General features: G+C 36.1%; 1 protein-coding gene across 8 annotated transcripts in view; it reads left to right on the plus strand.

Moving 5' to 3' along the window:
* The window catches only part of stx3b (syntaxin 3b), a 32,854-nt gene that overhangs the window by 11,096 nt on the left and 2,845 nt on the right, over positions 1-18,913 (plus strand). For 2 of the 8 annotated variants that reach the window (XM_084133489.1, XM_084133491.1), the window contains exons 2-9: positions 4,459-4,533; positions 4,650-4,749; positions 8,059-8,133; positions 8,470-8,540; positions 8,618-8,726; positions 8,920-8,993; positions 11,021-11,155; positions 13,491-13,601. In XM_084133489.1, the coding sequence (XP_083989615.1) occupies positions 4,459-4,533; positions 4,650-4,749; positions 8,059-8,133; positions 8,470-8,540; positions 8,618-8,726; positions 8,920-8,993; positions 11,021-11,155; positions 13,491-13,601 (750 nt within the window). Of the gene's footprint in view, positions 1-4,458; positions 4,534-4,649; positions 4,750-8,058; positions 8,134-8,469; positions 8,541-8,617; positions 8,727-8,919; positions 8,994-11,020; positions 11,156-11,289; positions 12,873-13,200; positions 13,312-13,490; positions 13,602-14,788; positions 14,881-16,405; positions 17,146-18,913 lie in introns of those variants that run through there. The other 6 variants (XR_014608779.1, XR_014608780.1, XM_084133488.1 and 3 more) reach the window with 6 other exon arrangements.

An 18,913-nucleotide genomic window follows, 5' to 3' on the forward strand; every position in this document is an offset into this window, starting at 1 on the left:
AAAATGTACTATTGTAAACATATTTTCCACCATACCATCATTAATCATTAATCAGTGATGTTTGCTAAAGAAAGAATGTTGATCTTATAATTAAGGATCAGTCTAACAATCATCTAACCCTAAGTATTAAACTTCGTTAGTCATTCCGCAATGTTCATGTCATCAGCATGAATGATTAAATTCAAAAAGCTTGTTTTGAGGAAAATTGGGTCATAGCTCGTTATAGGTGTCATTTGTGTTTTAACAACGTTTAGCTCACGAGTTATTGATCCGGGAAGTTCAAATCTGTGAATATAATGCCAACTTTACTGAACTCCTTGAGTTAAGCACTGACTCCATTTCTTTACATTTGAGTCTAAGTTCAAACTCTATAAACTGCTCCATTGTTAACGTACGGAGCTGTCTGAAACGCTGCCAGTGGGACATTAAACAGGACGTTTTTCAAGAGAACATAAATATCTTTGCGCAAACGTTTAGAGAAACGCATGTGTAACAGTATAATGGATCAGTGCGTCAGGTCTTAAAGTGACAGCAGCCTAATAAACCTGCTGCCAAATTCTAAGATAATATAAAAAATATCTATATGGCAGTTTTTTCCATGGTATTGGTGTCAAAATTGTTGCTAGTGAAAATGCTGAGTGGATAGTAACTTTGGAAAACCACTAGCCACAGCGGCTGGTGAGCAAAAAAGTTAATGTCAAGCCCTGGTTACTTTTAAAGGGAGTAATGCAATATTGTAAAGCCTAACTTTTAAAAGTAACTTTCTCCAACACTGTTATGGCCAATATTAAAATTAAGATTCTAACACTAAAAACTAAGCTCAGTAATTTGTGATGTTTTATAGATGTGAATTTACTCATTACAACATTATAATATTCAGTATAACATTATAGCATTCTAAACACAACATTATTGTAAAGTGTATGTTCAGTTTTGGTTTCGTTTTCACTGTGGTACTGTTCCTGACTATGTTTCAGTTAGTTTCCTTGGTTGTTAATTAGTTCCACGCACCTGTTTCTGTTCAGTTGATTACTCTCTCTGTGTATTTAAGCCCCGAGTTTAATCTTCTGCTGATTCTTGTGTTTTTGAGTTATTTTAGTGTGTTAAATACATACCTCACCTATAGCCTGACAATTATAATGTACAAAAATATTATTCAGTGGGATTTTTTCAAAATGATATCAGTGTTATTAAATTATTAGCATTTTTAAAGATTACCTTTAAGTGAGCGTTAAACGATGTTATAAGGAAAAAGAGCAAGAACAATTAACTATCCATTATCGAATGATACAAATAAATGAAAAAAATATCTAGCATTCAGCATATCCATATGTGTATTCTTAAGAAAATCTAGTTTTTACTGCAATAATACTGTGGTAACTTGATATTATCCACCTACACCAGCACTGCATTTATTTGATCAAATATATTGTAAATAACAGTAATACTGTGAATTATTATTACACATTAAAATAACTGTTTTCTATTTTAATATATTTTAAAATGTAATTTATTCCCTTGATCAAAGCTGAATTTTCTGCATCATTACTCCAGTCTTCAGTCACATGATCCTTCAGAATCTTATAATTATCAATGTTGAAAACAGTTATGCTGCTTAATATTTTTGTGAAAACCATGTTGTATTTCTTCAGGATTCTTTGATGAACAGAAAGATCAAAATAACAGCATTTATTTGAAATAGAAAACACTTATAACATTATAAATGTCTTTTACCCAAATGTTTGACCAGTGGTGTATGTATGTTTTTATAAAATTATATCAAATGACAAAGTATGCAGCAAAACTTTGTATATTAATGACAATTTTACTGAAGTAAATATAACTACTTATTTTGGTAGTTACCGTGGTTAGATTTTTGTAAAAAGTTAAATGTCATTTGATTCCTCAGAAATGCTGAATGAGTTAAAGTGTTTGAGCTTCATATAGGGTTTCACAGACATACAAAGATGTGTGTGTGTGTGTGTGTGTGTTGGGCTTCTCTGTGGTGAAGTGACAGAGCCACAAGCTTGATGACTGTAGAGAAATCCTTGAGTAGTGTCATAAAGAAGGTGTGATTTCACTCAGACTTTAACCCTCGTGTCTTTTGACATTTGAGTTATAATGTTATCATGCACGAAGCGCTGTTCTATGACGGTGTTAATTTGTTTAATTGCGTCATTTGACAGTAAAGCCATTATTAAAATAGAAAACAGTACTAGTCTCCACATGCTCCTCATAAAACATCACAAGACACACCTTTCTGTCCCTATAAAGTGCTGTGCAAGTCAGCTGTAACGTTGCTGCTAACATTGCACAAAATCTCAATTTACCCTATTTACTTTAGTATGGATTTTATAGAGCGCCGTGTTGTCCATTTAGGAAGACTTTACATGCAATAAAAGTCTAGATTTGCCAGTTTGCCAGAGCAACTGTTTCAGGGCAGTTTACAATGTGCCTTGTCAGCAGAGGCTTGTAACACCGGATGTTAATGTGACATGATCACATTAGAGTGGAAACGCCACTTTTAAGATTGACCGTATTTTCATTTTAGGTCAAAATGCCTTTTGAATGGGAGTGCCTGGGGCACTTCTATGATAGCATCAAAATCGCTATTTTTAAAACACTAAGGAGGCTCGACACAACATGAAACTTTGCTCGAAGTATCACCAGGGGCTCTACACATGAACTCGAGCATTGACTACATGGTTTGTGTACACAAAGATTACTAAAAAGAAAGGTTTTGTACGACTCACCTTATCAGTTAGTGTTTCCGGTGGCTGGAATTTTATCAGTCAAAAGTAGTCGATTTCCATATGAAGCTGTTTTAAAAGTTCATTATTTCGATTATTGAGGGTGAACCAACTCCAGGGTAAGGCTAAGGAATGAGTTGCACTTTCCCTTTAAAAACACATTTAAATAGATTACCATGAAATAGTTTCAAGTTACTTGTCGTCTGCATGACCTACACATCCCAGCAGAATCGCTTCAGAGAAAGGATTTGTTATTAAAGCATCTACGTTCAGAAACCACTGTTAATGTGAACAGAAAAAAAGAGTGCTACCTTAATAATCACTAAAAAGCTGTCACTCGTCTTAGTTCATTGCAATCTCACAAAGTTATGTTATAATCAATGAAGCCGACTGCACGATGAATCTCTTATTTACATAATGTCTAAAATGTGTTTGTTATAATGAGAGGATTTGCGAACGTGCACAACTCTGCACTGAACAGAAATGTTGGCGTTTCGAGTGGAGAGTGTATTCTAACTGAAACACTTTTGATTGGACAATGTCAACAAGTATGTGCAAAAACACGGTGTAAATAGAAACCTTTGACGCTCTCCAAAGTGTGTCAGAAATGTAACGCCCCGTAACATAATCGCGAGCTTCAGCTGCAAGGCTTCTACAGCAATTGTAAACACACAGTTAATAATATTATTGGTTTTACCGTATCATTTCGAGCTGAAGTCAGATTGTGGAAATGTGGATGATCAAGCATGACTTAGTAGTAAGTAAGTAAGTAGTCTTCTTTGCATATAGCCGGTGTTGTACCTTTCCAGGTTCGTGAGAATAAGCTAAATTTTATTGTTGTACTGTTTAGGAACAGCGTTTCTTTGCACATTCATTTGGGCAGGCATTATGCTAATATTTCACATTTGTGACATGGACGTTTTGAGGAAGTAATATCTGGACTTCGATCGAGGCGTTTTCGGCAAGTCTGGATCAGGTTTCTCTGTTAAAGCCTGGGACACACCAAGCCCAGACCAAACTGCCGCCAACGTGAACCCGACGAGAGCCGACGTGTGGAACACACCGCAAACACTAGCCTGACCGTCGGCTTGGTGTGTCTCGGCCTTTAGATCGAATAAACCGCTTTGTGGGAGACTATGTAACTTAGTAGTTTGTATACATGTAGAAACACATACATTACACACTAAAGAAAAGGAAAACATTAAAAAGCAACTATAAAAACATTAAAAACACTATCGCAACTTCCATTTCATGCTGACTTTAAGACTTGACCACACTGCCTTAATGCATAAAGTCTATATTATAAGTTTTTTAACTTTTAGTGTTACGCTCTATTTTGTGTCAGGGTAGTGGTTTTGATTGAATACATTTGCTTTATCTGCTACCTGCTCCATTTGAAAGGTTTAAAATGCAAACATGTATAGATTGGTTATCAGCCACAACAAGCTCTTGATTATCAGTTATTGTTATTGGCTCAGTAATTCCCAAGCCAGGAAATTACCGGTCATTTTCAGGGGTTACTCCACTAGATATGCAATCAATAGAGTTTAAATATCTTTCCAAATTTGTACTAAATTGTAATTTAGTTTCTAGACAGTGAATTAGTGACAGTGAGTTACTTGCCAGCCATAACAATATAAGGGTGTGTAAAGACAGCATGAGATCATTAAAAACACAACTGACATTTCCTTACGTCTTTACCTTTCAGACATGCGATCATGATGACGAGGATGTTGAGATCGCCGTGGACAATGCTGCTTTTATGGATGAGTTCTTCGGCCAGGCACGTTCTTCTGTATATTTTACAGTCCTGTTTGTGTAAATACTTCTGATGTGCTTTGCAGGAATGTGTGTCATTGTGGTTTGTGGGTCTTAAGTGACCTTGTTTCTTTGTTTCAGATTGAAGACATCAGGAACAGCATTGACAAGATTGATGAGAATGTGACCGAAGTGAAGAAACTTTTCTCAGTTATTCTTTCTGCACCAACATCAGACCAGAGTAAGACACATTCACATGTTCACTCATTATGACCCAGTTCAACACTGTTTTCCACTGACTGGTATCCGCTGAGTAACAGGTGACATATGCTGCGTCCCAATTCGCATACTTTCCGTCCTAAATAGCATTCGAAATTAGAATTAGTGTGTCCCAAATCATAGTGTTGAAATTAGTTTTGGTCTACTTTTTCCAGCTAGAATCTGAAGTGCAGATCTGTGGATCTAACGCCTAATATTACCCACAACCCATTGCGCTTTGGACGAGGATTCGATTAGAACTACAAACACAAATAAAAAACGTTAAAAAACTTAAAACATGGCGGATGTGCAAGTCCGACGGTTAAGTAGAGAGGTGTAGATAAAGGGGTTTGAGTGATTAATAATCACTATCTAACCTGACGAAAAGATATTTATTCAATGTTATCCACATGTTATCCGAAGACAGCATTGTGAACTTTTGTAAAGATATGTTTGGTCATTATGCGTCATATAAATGCGTCATTATGCAAATTGCAAACCCACGAAAGACCCACAACTGGCAGATCAACATGTTACTGTATTTCTCTCGGAAATGCAGGGAAATTAAATTCAATTGAATGTGGAGTATTTTATCTGTGACATATGGAAGCTTGTTTCGCCACAGAATAAAACATTTTAAAAGATAAATGCGTTTCAAATGCTTAGTTTGAATAAAATTAATATTTGTGTAGTGTTCAATGTTGTTATCCATAGAGATACGTGTATGGGGTATTATTTCATCCGCAACCGCATCACAAAACTCATCATCCGCACCAACATTTTTTGACCAGATTTCAAAGCCGCACCCGCCCGCCATCCGCTGATTGTTTTGCGGTCTATGGACGATGCAATGCTCTGCTGATGCGAGCCGCAAGAAAGCCCTTGTCTGTTCTAGAAAGGATGCAGCAAAGATATTTAATGCTAATGTATGAGGCATAGGCCTACGCTGAGTTTCATTCATTTAAGATGAGATGCGCTCTAGTTCAACTTCACAATGCAATGCAAGTGAACGCGGCGCATCGGAGCCTCGATGTCACGGTTATTATATTGTCTCCTATATTTGCTTTTTATTTATTAAATACATGCAATTGGTTGATGAAACATTTATTAAAATTAAGACACAATTTGTACAAAACAAAATTCGCTTTAAAGAACGGCTTTCTACAAAGCAAAACTTAATGAAGTGGTAAAAATCATGTCTGACGATTTACAAAACAGAACTTCTTTAAGTGGTAAAAACCATGTCTCCCGATTGCAAATGTTCATTGCTAATGTTTATTATTGCAAATGTTTTTCATTTGTTTAATAAATCTCATCATGATGGCACATCACTATATCATAGCTTTTATTTCTATCTCAAATGATTGGCGGTCGGTCAGGGGGTACTTGGCAAAGAATCAAATACAGTTGTAAACAATGTAGACCATTAATAACACAGACTGTTAACAATTGTTTTTAATTAGTATTTAAACATTCTCTATGATAAAAAATGTTTGTAAAAAATATTTTAATAACACGGTTTTGGCTTATATACTAACCGTCACACCCCTAGCAATTGCGACTTTATTTCACGCAATTCTGACTTTATATCTCGCAATTCTGACTTTATAACACGCAATTCTGAGAAATAAAGTCAGAATTGCGAGATGTAAACTCGCAATTGTGAGATAAAAAGTTGCAATTATATTTTAAAATGTTTTATTCTGTGGCGGAAACAAGATCCATAGTGACAAGATGATTGACAGGTCAGTTTAAACGGTGACAGGATGCACATAACTAAGCGACAGAGAGTCCGTTAAAGGCACAATCATGGCAAAGTAGTATGTCCCAAAGCTTGCCTACTATTATGCTACACATTCAAAAGTATGTACTTTTTCTTCACAAAAACAGTACACAATAGGGCATAGTATAAGTAGGCAAATTAGGACACAGCAATATACTCTGCAATAGCAACAGGGTGCACACATACATACATATCCTATTAATTACAAGAAATAAAATACAGATACATAAATTCCAGAGGAATAATAAGCATGAACAATCCTACAAAAAACGCATGGATCTAGTTTTTATTGTCTGTCTGAAGGTCGAGGGGTTAAGAGGTGTCCGGCCCGATGAGTCGGATCTCTGAGAATTGTTAGTCCTTTTCTCTGCGAACGTATAAAGGTCATCAATAGTGGGAAGATCTTAACCTATAATTGAGGCAGACCGCACTATATTACAGATCTGACTTCTCTACTGAACAGTGGAGCTGCCAAACCACTCCGTAATTGGGGAAGTCAGTACACTTTCAGTCACAGCTCTGTAAAAATTTAACTCACCAACTTTAGATACTCCAAACGTTTTAAGCTGTCTTAAGAACGATGGAATTTCTTAATAAGGTTTATTTAATACATTAACATTATTTAATGCAATAGTTAGCATGAACTTATATTGAACAACATTTTACACCATTTGTATTGCTTAATGTTCATTTTTTATGTACTACTAATACATTTCAAGTTGTAATTACATTATTTTAGATAATTAGTTGTATTATGAATTAAAATGAATTAACAATGAACAATACAATATTTATAAATTAATATTGAGAAATAAATTAGTCTAATTTAATGGGGTTTTGAAGAAACATTTGAGAGAAAATTGATACACTGCTATTTAAATGTTTACAGTCAGTGAGTTTCTTTTTGATGAATATTAAGGGCCAGATTTACTAAACAAGGCAAATTATCGTGAGAGCGCAATCCCATAAAAGCACAGATGGGAGTGGAAAGTTCTGAATTGATCAAAAGTGACTAAGATATTTATAATGTTACAAAAGATTTCTATTTAAAAGAAATGCTGTTCTTTTGAACTTTCTATTCATCAAATAATCCTGAAATGAATGATTTCTGAAGGATCATGTGACACTGAAGACTGGAGTAATGAGGATGAAATTTCAGCATCACATGAATAAATTACATTTTAAAATATATTTAAATATAAAACCGTTATTTTAAATTGTATTTACACATTTACAATATTACAGTTTTACTGTATTGTTGATCAGATAAATGCAGTCTTGATGAGCATAAGAGACTTCTATAAAAAACATTAAATTCTTTCAATTCTCTTTCTGAGCCGGATATGAAACATAGCTCCATGAAGTCTCCAAAGCTGTGAAAGAGGAACCTCTGAGCAATAAAATATTCCTATGGGAGTGTTTAACAATGACAGAACATATGCAAACCAGTGCTGTTTTAATCTCCTTTCATCTCGCCATTCTTATACCTTTTTTTTCCTCTGTGAACAGAGACACAGGATGATTTGGAGGCGCTTACTAACGACATCAAGAAAATGGCCAACAATGCTCGAAACAAACTCAAGAGTAAGTGTCCTTACATGTGTGCTGGCCTGCTTTGTGCTTTTCCCAATAGGGCAAAGAATTAGGACACACATAAAAAGGTTTGGCTTTTCAAACACACCTGACCCAGAATAATGTGAGCCATTTATCCACCTTTAATGCAGAGCTTACCCTTATTTCAGTATCATTGAGATACTAATATAGTTTTATTTAATATCTGGATCCGCTTTTATTTTAGAATTTTCCGTTTCATTTTATTTACTTGACGTCTGTTTAATTTAAAGTACTGAACATGTTTTTTTTATGGTTTTAGTTTTAGTTGTAGTTAACTGTGTCCGCTGTGTGAATGTGTCCCTACAGCCATTGAAAGGAATCTTGAGGCAGAAGAGGTAGAAAGAGTATCAGCCGACATGAGAATACGCAAATCACAGGTGAGTCAACATCCCGCTCGCGTAACACACACAAATACACACGCTCTATTAACTCTGCTCTCATGTTGCCCCGCCAGCACGCTGTTCTTTCCAGGAAGTTTGTTGACGTGATGACCAAATACAATGAAGCTCAGGTGGACTTCAGAGAGAAAAGCAAAGGTCGCATTCAGAGACAATTAGAGATCAGTAAGTGTCGCCCGCACTCTCACTCCTGACTAAACACCAGTGCATGAGACCTTATTGAACATCACCTCACCCTCACAGTGTGCAACGCACAACACGTTTCTCTCTCAGGCTTGCGGTTGACGCGTGTCAAACTGACACTGTGCTATTCCTCTTTTCTGTCTTTGACTTGCTTTTGTTCTGCTTCTGGCTCTAGCTGGTAAATCCACTACTGATGAGGAGCTGGAGGAGATGCTGGAGGGAGGAAACGCAGCCGTTTTCACTGCAGGGGTAATGCGTGCCTTCGTGTGTGTGTGTGTGTGGGGGGCCGAGCTGGAGTCAAGACCAACAATTCAAACTGTTTTCATACACCATCCATATTCTCAAGCAGTGGTTCTCAGTTATGGGACTGGGAAAAACACCCACTAGGGAACTCAAGATTATTTAAAGTCCCCCCTGCTGTCAATCATTTCATCCCTTAAAACTCATCTTTGATATTCAAAATGGCATATTTATGTTTTTTTCCTGTGAAAATAATTTCTTCATGTTTTAAAATAGTCTTAATGTAACTCTACACCTTTGCTTAATTTAGTATACGCAGGACCATGAATATGTAAATGATCCCCGCCTCCACTCACTCACACCAGCTCGGACTACCTGATCCACTCGCTCAACTTCACTGAAGGAAACTGTACATGATGACAAGTGGAAATATTGGTGTAATTCAGCCATGTATGTTTGAACCAGAAACTGATTCAGAAGAGGAAGAGTGAATTATACAGTCAGGCCCGGTTCTACGGGGGTGCTTTCTTTTCTTAAACAAGAAGTCCTCTCATTAACAAAGTGTAGACACTATTACATAAGAGATTCATTGTGCAGTGTAGACAACTTCATTTATTATAACGCAACTTTGTGAGATTGTGAACTGAGATGAGTGACAGCTGAGTGATGAGTGATTTAGTGATTATAAAGGGAACTGTCTTTGCGTGCTTTCTAGGCTATATATAACCCATTAATAATTTGAATAAAAGTTGAAGAGAAACCAGGATTCCCACAAAGCCTTGGAAAACATGGATATATGAGGCAGCTTGGATTTAAGTGTGATTTCTAGACCTGGATGTAAATTATATATTTTTTGTAATGAATATATATATAAAATAGGGCTGGGAAAAGATTAATCGCATCCAAAATAAAAGTTTGTGTCTACGTGATATATGTGTGTGTACTGTGTATAATTATTTTGTATATAAATACACACTTGCATGTATATATTTAAGAAATATTTGTTATTTATATATAAAATATTAAAATGTATATATAATATAAATTATATATAAATATATACAGTATATACATGCAAATATTTCTTAAATATATACATGCATATGTGTGTGTATTTATATATACAAAATAATTATACACAGTACACACACATATATCACGTAGACACAAACTTTTATTTTGGATGCGATTAATCGCGATTAATCTTTTCCCAGCCCTAATATAAAATTATTATTATTATTATTTATTTATTTTATTGTCAAGCTCTAAAATATGTTATTGGGTAGAAACTCTGAGCAACTCTTATTTATCCAATAAATCAAAAACAACTGGAAAAGTCTTAATTGGTTAAAAAGAATGGGATGCCCGAAGAACATTAAGCTCCTAAAATTTCTGGAATCCTGAAATTTGATTATTTTAATAATATTTCTTAAATATTATTAAAATTTATACATAATTGTATTATAATTATTTTCAAAATCTTGATGTTTTCAAATTGGTGGCAAAAAAAAAAAAAAATATATATATTGTTCATATTGACCACCTCTAATACAACATCAAAATAACTGTATTAAAATACGTAGACTCTGGCCGGCCTAATCAGCACATCTAGCAATATTTTGCCACAAATGTGACATTTGAGTGATTATTTCCTGTGATTGTGGTTGCTGTGTAAACCCTTTACACCCTTATCTCATAGCATCAATGCAGAAGTAGCCCACCCACGTACTTTATAATGCAAATGTAATGCAAACGCAATACTTTTCATATAAAGTAACAATGGTTACTTTATATTAGAAAGAACAGTGTAACATGTTGCTTTTAAAGCAGTGTTCTCTTAACACTGGTTACATCTGAGGTACACGTTGTAACTGTTTAACCGGTCTCTGATGGCGAACACCACTAGTCTAGTGATAGTTTGAGACCCTTGTCTTAGACCATAACCTGACCATAGTATTTTGAGACTCAGACCAAGACCAAGTAATCCCAAAATCTTTTCATACTACATCCTGATAAAACTGCTGTTTGTGTTGTAGATCGTGGATTCAGGGATCTCTAAACAAGCGCTGAGTGAGATTGAAGCGCGTCACAAAGACATTGTGCGTCTGGAGAGCAGCATAAAGGAACTGCATGACATGTTTGTGGACATCGCCATGCTGGTGGAGAGCCAGGTACACACACACTTTCATCGCACGCATCTGTCCAATATTTTCTCCATCCTTTCACACTGTCATTGTTTTCTAACTTTCCCCTCATTGTCATGTATTTCCTTCTCTTTCTCTGCTTCTCTATGTCTGGTCTGTAGCATCCTTTCCTCTCTTCCTCTTTGTTCAAACTCGTTCTGTTGGTTTGGTCTCTTGGTTGCTAAACCATTTGCAACAGGTCGGAGTGACTTCCCATCAGCCCCTTCTTTCACATGTGAGTGTTCTTAACTCCTCTTTGTTCATACCTTTTTATTTCCCTTACTGCCTGTTTTCCTCTCATTCATTTTTGCTTTATTTAATTTGGTCACAAACTTTATTCACCCATTACACCTTCAAGATTTGTTTAGAAGAAATTAATGTCAGTAGCTGTTTTCCAAAACCCTGCGAGCTGCTTAGCTAGACAACATTTTTAGCATCATAAGCCCTGTTTACACCTGGTAATAAGATGTGTTTTGGTCAATTGGATCACAAGTAGACAAAGGGAGACATATTCACATTTACACCTGGTGTTTTAATCCGTCTAGGCAAAATAAGCTTGCGCAATTTACATATAAACACGACCGGAGAAAACAGAAAAACACACGGAGAGCTTCAGCTTTTGTTTCTGCTCTGACAGCCACAAGACCAGCCGAACGCTGTGAGTGTGTGTTAGAAATCAGGAATGGTGAGAGAACATTGTGCTTGGTATGTTTTTCATCTTCAAACCAAACTTGGGTCTTCAGCCGACAGTTTAAATCTCGTCTGGCTAGAGCGCTTCCCATAATGTTTGCACAGAAGGTCAGTAGGAGGAGAGCAGACGGTCTTTTGTGGCTGTTTGAACGCATTCGACCGCATGAGCGTTTACACTATGAAAGCAATCCGGTCTAATGCGTTTTCGACTTCCTCTGGAAGTGTTTGAAAGTGGACAAGCTCAAAGCGTTTTAGACCCCATTTACACCTGTATTTAGCGTTGGCCACTTGTGATCCGATCGACCAGAATGCATCTTAATACCAGGTGTAAACAGGGCCATAGAAACACTAAAGGTGAACAGTTGCCAGCAAATCTATATTTCATAATCATATAAGACACCTCAATTCAGTCGACATGTAATGCAGCATTGCATTTGTCATTTAAGAAAGAAATGGAGGGCAGAATCAAGTAAAATGCTAAATATACAATTATTTATAGCATATTTAAGTATATTACTTGTAAATCTCTGTATTTTCGGAGACATCCGACTTGTACCACCTGACTGCTGCAGATTCATTTTGGCTTTGATAGCATTGCCATATAAACGTATAATTCCAAGGAGTCCAAGGACGCTAGAAACATTTCTTATTATTATCAATGTTGAAAACTGTTATTGCTGCAGTGACACACTTTTTTCCCGGATTTTTTGACGAAATTGAAAGTCATTTATTTGAAATGGAAATCTTTTGCTACATTATAAATGTCTTTACTGTCATTTTGGATCAATTTTATGCATCCTTACTCAATAAAAGTACTGACTTATTAAAAAAAAACTTTGAACGGTAGAATATAATTCGCGCATGAGTGATAATTTGCTGAGCTGTCTATGTAGACCTTCATGACCTTTGCAGTTCACAAGGTTTTGGAGCCTATACTATATATATTTATAATATACTATTTTGACCAATCCACCATTATTTTGCTTAACTGCTTGCTATGGAGGATAACTGAAAGGTAAGATTGTGGTATTTCTCTAATTAATCCATTTTATTAATCCCTGTTCTATAGGGGAGACCGGGGCTAGTTGTCACACTTTTTACTCCAGTGAATCAGGGTGGGCTTGTTTTTGAAAACCAATTTATATATAGCCAACAAATATATTGAACATTTCTACATTATTGTACAGGAAATAAGTTACAGTTCATTAAACGCATTGACTGTTTAAGTTTAGGATCGGAAATAACTTCCCTGTGTGTCAACTAGCCCCAGTCTTCACATCTATGTGTGAAAGACTGTATGTATGTATGTGTTTTCATTGTTTTTTTTCCCCCTTATGTTTCAGGGCAACATGGTTGATAACATTGAAGTGAATGTGGGTAAAGCAGTCGATCACATTGAAGCTGCAAAGGCTGAAACTAAGAAAGCTGTGAAGTATCAGAGTAAATCCAGGAAGGTACGGACCTCACCTGCCGCTCACGCTGACCTTACAATAACAGTCGCTGGTTTCTGCTGTCTCTTTTCTCTTCCTCTTTTGCCCCCCACCTCTCTCTCTCTCTCTCTCTCTCTCCCCCCTCTCTATTTCCTCTTCTTTTTCTCTTTCCTTCTCTCTTCTTCACCCGAAATCCATTGTAGGGTGGTATGATTGAAAGGATTGAGAACAACATGGACCAGTCAGTTGGCTTTGTGGAGCGGGCGGTTGCTGACACTAAAAAAGCTGCTAAATATCAGCAGGAGGCTCGGCGTGTGAGTTCATGATGATTATCAGCCCGTCCCATCCCTCTGTTCCACCCTTCCCTAAAGACTCTCCGTACTGTGTCCAAACCCTATGACGTCACACAAACACAAACAAACTCTGTGATTAATACTAATCCTGATACGCCCTGAAACTTCCTATTACAGGATTTCAGCGTATTTCAGGTAATGAAATGAACATTAAGCTACGTCGTCATTTTACATTTCATATTAAGGGCTAGTTGGCAACAAAATATTTGACGTATTATAAACACATACATATAGTTGAGAAGAACTGTGTTGAAACATGAGGACAAACAGCATCTTGTGGCACGAGCGAGAGCTTACCGTGGCTCCATGTGTTAGCATGGCAATTTTGGCCTTTTTTGCCACTTTTATTGATACAGATGGTATAGAAAATACAGGAAATGATGTGGGGAAGGGAGAACAGGATCAACCTGAAATCTAAACTGAGACTATTTGCTTAATCCACAGTCCTTACTGTGAATGATTCATCTGTGCATGTATATAAAAATTTAAAAACTTGCTGAAAATGCCTCTCTTAATTTTCAGTTGTACAGGTACAAGTTTATTTTTGTGCTCTTCAAGATTTTTACATTTATTTTAAAGGGACACTCCACCCAAAAATGAATATTCCGTCATAGTTTTCTCACCCTCGTGTCGTTTCAAACCTGTATGACTTTCTTTCTTCTGTTAAACAAAAAGGAAGATGTTTTTGTAAGAAGGTTGGGAACCAAACAACATTGGACCCCATTGACTTCCATTGTATAGACAAAAAAACACTAAGGAATTTCTCGAAATATCTTCCTTTATGTTCCACATAAGAAAGTAAGTCATACAGGGTGAGTTATTGGTCACAGAATTAAAAAATTTGGGTAAACTGTCCCTTTTAAATGTATAGTAATAGAGAAAACAAACAGCATAGACAAAATCAAAGACAAAAGTACAACAAACGACACGAGTGTTTTTTCAAAATTTTACAAAGTAAAAAATTCTTTCTTTCTTTCTTTCTTTCTTCAATGCCAGTTTTCTAGACGTTGTCTATTCAATGAATGCAGTCCTGAAATGAGTGTCAGTGGATCTGTGTCCGTTTATGTCTGAATGAGTCGTTTAATTGTTACGCAAATGTTAAAGTAGATGCTAACAGTTGTGTGCATCTGTTGTTTTTTTCTTCACAGAAAACAATCATTATAGTGTCTGTGGTTGTGACGATTTTGGCAATTATTGCCTTGATTGTGGGTTTATCTGTAGGTCTGAGATAAAGTCTCTGGTGAGTAAATTTCAGAGGAACGTGTGTAAGGCTTTGGAGCTGGGAATGGTGTTGGTGTTGGTTTATTATAGCCTGGTAATACCAGACTCTGCTACTTCACTTTGCTTCGTAGACAGAGTCTGGAATGGCATAATAGAGAAGTGTTTTCTCTCTTGCTAGGGGGCGCTTGTCTGAAGTTTAAAATCATTGGTTACCCGTAAGCCAATCACATGACGTTTGGTTATGGCGTGTGTTATGCGCATGCTCAGCCGCATCTAACTTCCACTGTAAACACATGTATGATGCGTAGGGGTGTGACGGTTAGTATATAACCGTGAGACCGACGGTTATAGTTGAACACCGTCATTAGAACTCTATAACCGCCAAAACCGTGTTATTAAAATATTTTTTACAAACATTTTTTATCATAGAGAATGTTTAAATACTAATTAAAAACAATTGTTAACAGTGTGTGTTATTAATGGTCTACGTCGTTTCCAACTGTATTTGATTCTTTGCCAAGTAGCCTACCCCCCTGACCGACCGCCAATCATCTGAGATGGAAATAACAGCTATTATATAGTGATGTGCCATTATTATGAGATTTATGAAACAAATGAAAAACATTTTTCTAATAATAAACATTAGCAATAAACATTTGCAATCGGGAGACATGGTTTTTACCACTTAATGAAGTTTTGTTTTGTAAATCGTCAGACATGATTTTTACCACTTCATTAAGTTTTGCTTTGTAGAAAACCTTTCTTTAAAGCGAATTTCGTTTTGTACAAATTGTATCTTAATTTTAATAAATGTTTCATCAACCAATTGAATGTATTTAAGAAATAAAAAGCAAATTGCCTATAGCAGACAATATAATAACCGTGACATGGATGCGCGGGCGCGCCGCGTTCACTTGCATTGCATTGTGAACTAGAACGCATCTCATCGTAAATGAATGAAACTCAGCGTAGGCCTAATACATTAGCATTAAATATCTTTGCTGCATCCTTTCTAGAACAGACAAGGGCTTTCTTACGGCTCGCATCAGCAGAGCATTGCTTCGTCCATAGACCGCAAAACAATCAGCGGATGGCGGGTGCGGCTTTGAAATCTGGTCAAAAAACGTTGGTACGGATGATGAGTTTTGTGATGCGGTTGCGGTTGAAATAATACCCCATCCGCGTATCTCTATCGATAACAACATTGAACACTACACAAATATTCTTTTTATTTTATTTTTTTATTTAGGTGATCAAGTACCTAATCAGTGTCTGTTCGTTTATTCAAACTAAATTGTCCTATAACAGATTAACAATTTTAACAGATTTAATTTTAGTTGATCTTCTCTAGTCTTCCTCTGGGATGTCAAGCACGCTTTGTTTGTTTTTTTGGGCATCTGTTGGTTTGGTTGTAGTGTTTATTTCTATGTTCTCTGTGTGTTACGGTTCTGTAGGGCTTTGTTTGTTCTGATAGTGATGGGTTGAAGTTATTCGATGTTTGCTGCTGTTGGATTAATGGATTGTGTTTGTTTCGTCTTTTGTAGAAGATGATCATACTGGGTGTGATTGTTGCTGTTGTGCTCATCATCATCATCATCATCATCCTCACACAGGTTCTGTGATAACCTCTCCATCAGCACATCTCCTCTGTGGCTGCTCACAAACTCCCCTTTATTATAGCTGAACACTTCCTCCTCTCCTTTACATCCTCTCTTCGAGTTATGAAGCAGATGCTCCGCCCCCTCCACCTGTGGCCCCTCCCTTCATCAGCACAAACCAATGGGAAACTACTCTGCTGGATTTTGAGTGATGGTCAAGGAAACAGATTTTTTTATTATTCTTGTAAAAGGACGTGACGGGAAATGTTTAAGGAACTTTTACTACAAGCCAGGAATGGCTTTTGAAGGAAGCATATTTTAAATACATGGACAAATCAAATGAGCACCGAATAAGGGATTTTTATGAGACTCACAAGGGAAAGGTAACCATTTCATGCCTTAATGTTTTTATTGTTTTAGCCTGTGTTCTTAAGACTTACTCAGACTTCAATGGCTAACATCTACTGGACGAGCTACTAAAATGTTTTTGATCAAAAGGGCCCAGAGACTCAGAGGTGATTTCGGCTTCTGTTCAAAGACCCGGTGAAATGAACACAATAAGCTAAGCATTGATGGGTCGTCCAGAATGGAAGCGCACATCTGTATGTTTTTTAATGTGATGACAAACTTCTGTATGGGAAAACCAGAATTAACCAAATGAATAAATTACATTATATATTTTCTAAGTATGTTGTAAATACATGGAGTGATTCATGGGGATCATGGTCTGAAAACTGCCTTTGTGCTGAAACATTCAAGATTTTATCTTTTATTGGTCACTTACTTGCTTAATGAAGAATTTTTGCTGGTGATAATGTACAATAATGCATAATAATGCAGCATTATATGCATAATAATGCAAAATAATGCATCCCCCAATATTTAGCAGTCAACAAATACGGTTTTTAATAGTTTTAATGGGGTTAAATACAAGTATAGGTTGTCAATAGTTAAATTCTTAAACTATTATCACCAGTCATAAATATGTGGTTACAGACTGTGCTACATTACATAATATCAGCCTCATCACAATAGGTTTACTCAGTTATCTATTCATATTACACTCAAAAAATGAATTCATTACCCTTAATTTAATTGATGAAAGTTTTTACACACAATTTAATTCAGTTCTGTCAATTCAGATTGGCATGGTAATGGATATGGCGATGTTAATGTATTTGTTCTCGGTGGAATAGATCTGCTACGCTGCAGAGCAAGTACAGAGACTTGCCACTGCCAATACATTCACAGACATTGCTGTGAGCATGTAAGATATGCTGCTGCTGTTGTACATTTATGATACATGATTTAACCCCTGTAGCAGATCTATACAGGTGGAGCTGGGGAGGTGGAGGGTTTCTGAAGCAACATCAGCTGCAATGTACATAATGATGTGATCGATACCAGGTGAGTTAAGGACCTATCAGCCTGCGCCATCAAGAGTTTCATGACAGAACTTGGTATTTAATTCTAAATAAATCAGTTTAGTTGCGTCAACATATATTTTATTCACTATGATTTTTACCCATTTCGAAGTTAAATTATCATGTAGATTTATCCACAAATTTACCTCAATTTGAACCATGTAGTCACTTCTTTTGGATATATTTAAAGGATTTTTTTTAGAAAATACTTTTTATAAACTTTTGTTTTATGATTATACAAATGTTTATTTTTATAGGAGGGGAATTAATAAAAAAAATGCAGTGCAGGCACAAAAAAATCATCCTTTTCTAAGAGAATACATTAAATAATTTAGAAAAAAAAAGTACATTGTGAAAGAATGATATTTTAATAAAAGCTACAGTGTATACTTTATACTTATTTTATTCAATATGGCTTAAAGATATACTGTGTCACTTTTTTATTTTTTTATTTAAATCATCAGTCATCAATCCTCCTTCCAAAGTGTGTTTTTGTCTTACTCTGATTCATTATGGTGTGGGAGTGGTAGAGAATAGTTGTCACAACGAGTGAGAACGGTTGACATGGAGCTGCTTAATCTTGAACCTCTGAATCACCTGCAGAACAGAGGAGAGTCTGTTGGCAAAAAAAGAAGGCGACAGAGCTCAAGGAGGGAAGGAGGGAGGGAACAAAATAAATGTTTTTCTCCAAAACATGTTGGCCTAAATTATTGGCACCCCTAAAAAGATTTAATGAGTAAAATATCTTTGAAGTATATTCCCATTAATATTTACATTTTTTTAGCACACCAGGGTGACTAGGAACATGCAATTGTATAGTTATGACTTCTTGTTTCACAGTATTTCGGAGTATAAATATGAGGAAACACAAAGGCCAAATCCCCTAATCATCCATCAAAATGAGTAAAACCACAGAATATAATTCTGATGTGCAGCAAAAGATTCTTGAGCTTCACAAAATAGAAAGTGGCTGTAAGAAAATGGCTAAATCATTGAAAATCCCCATTTCCACCATCAGGGCAATCATTTC

This window comes from Abramis brama (genome assembly GCF_963993115.1).
Source record: "Abramis brama genome assembly, chromosome: 13".
Lineage (NCBI taxonomy): Eukaryota > Metazoa > Chordata > Actinopteri > Cypriniformes > Leuciscidae > Abramis > Abramis brama.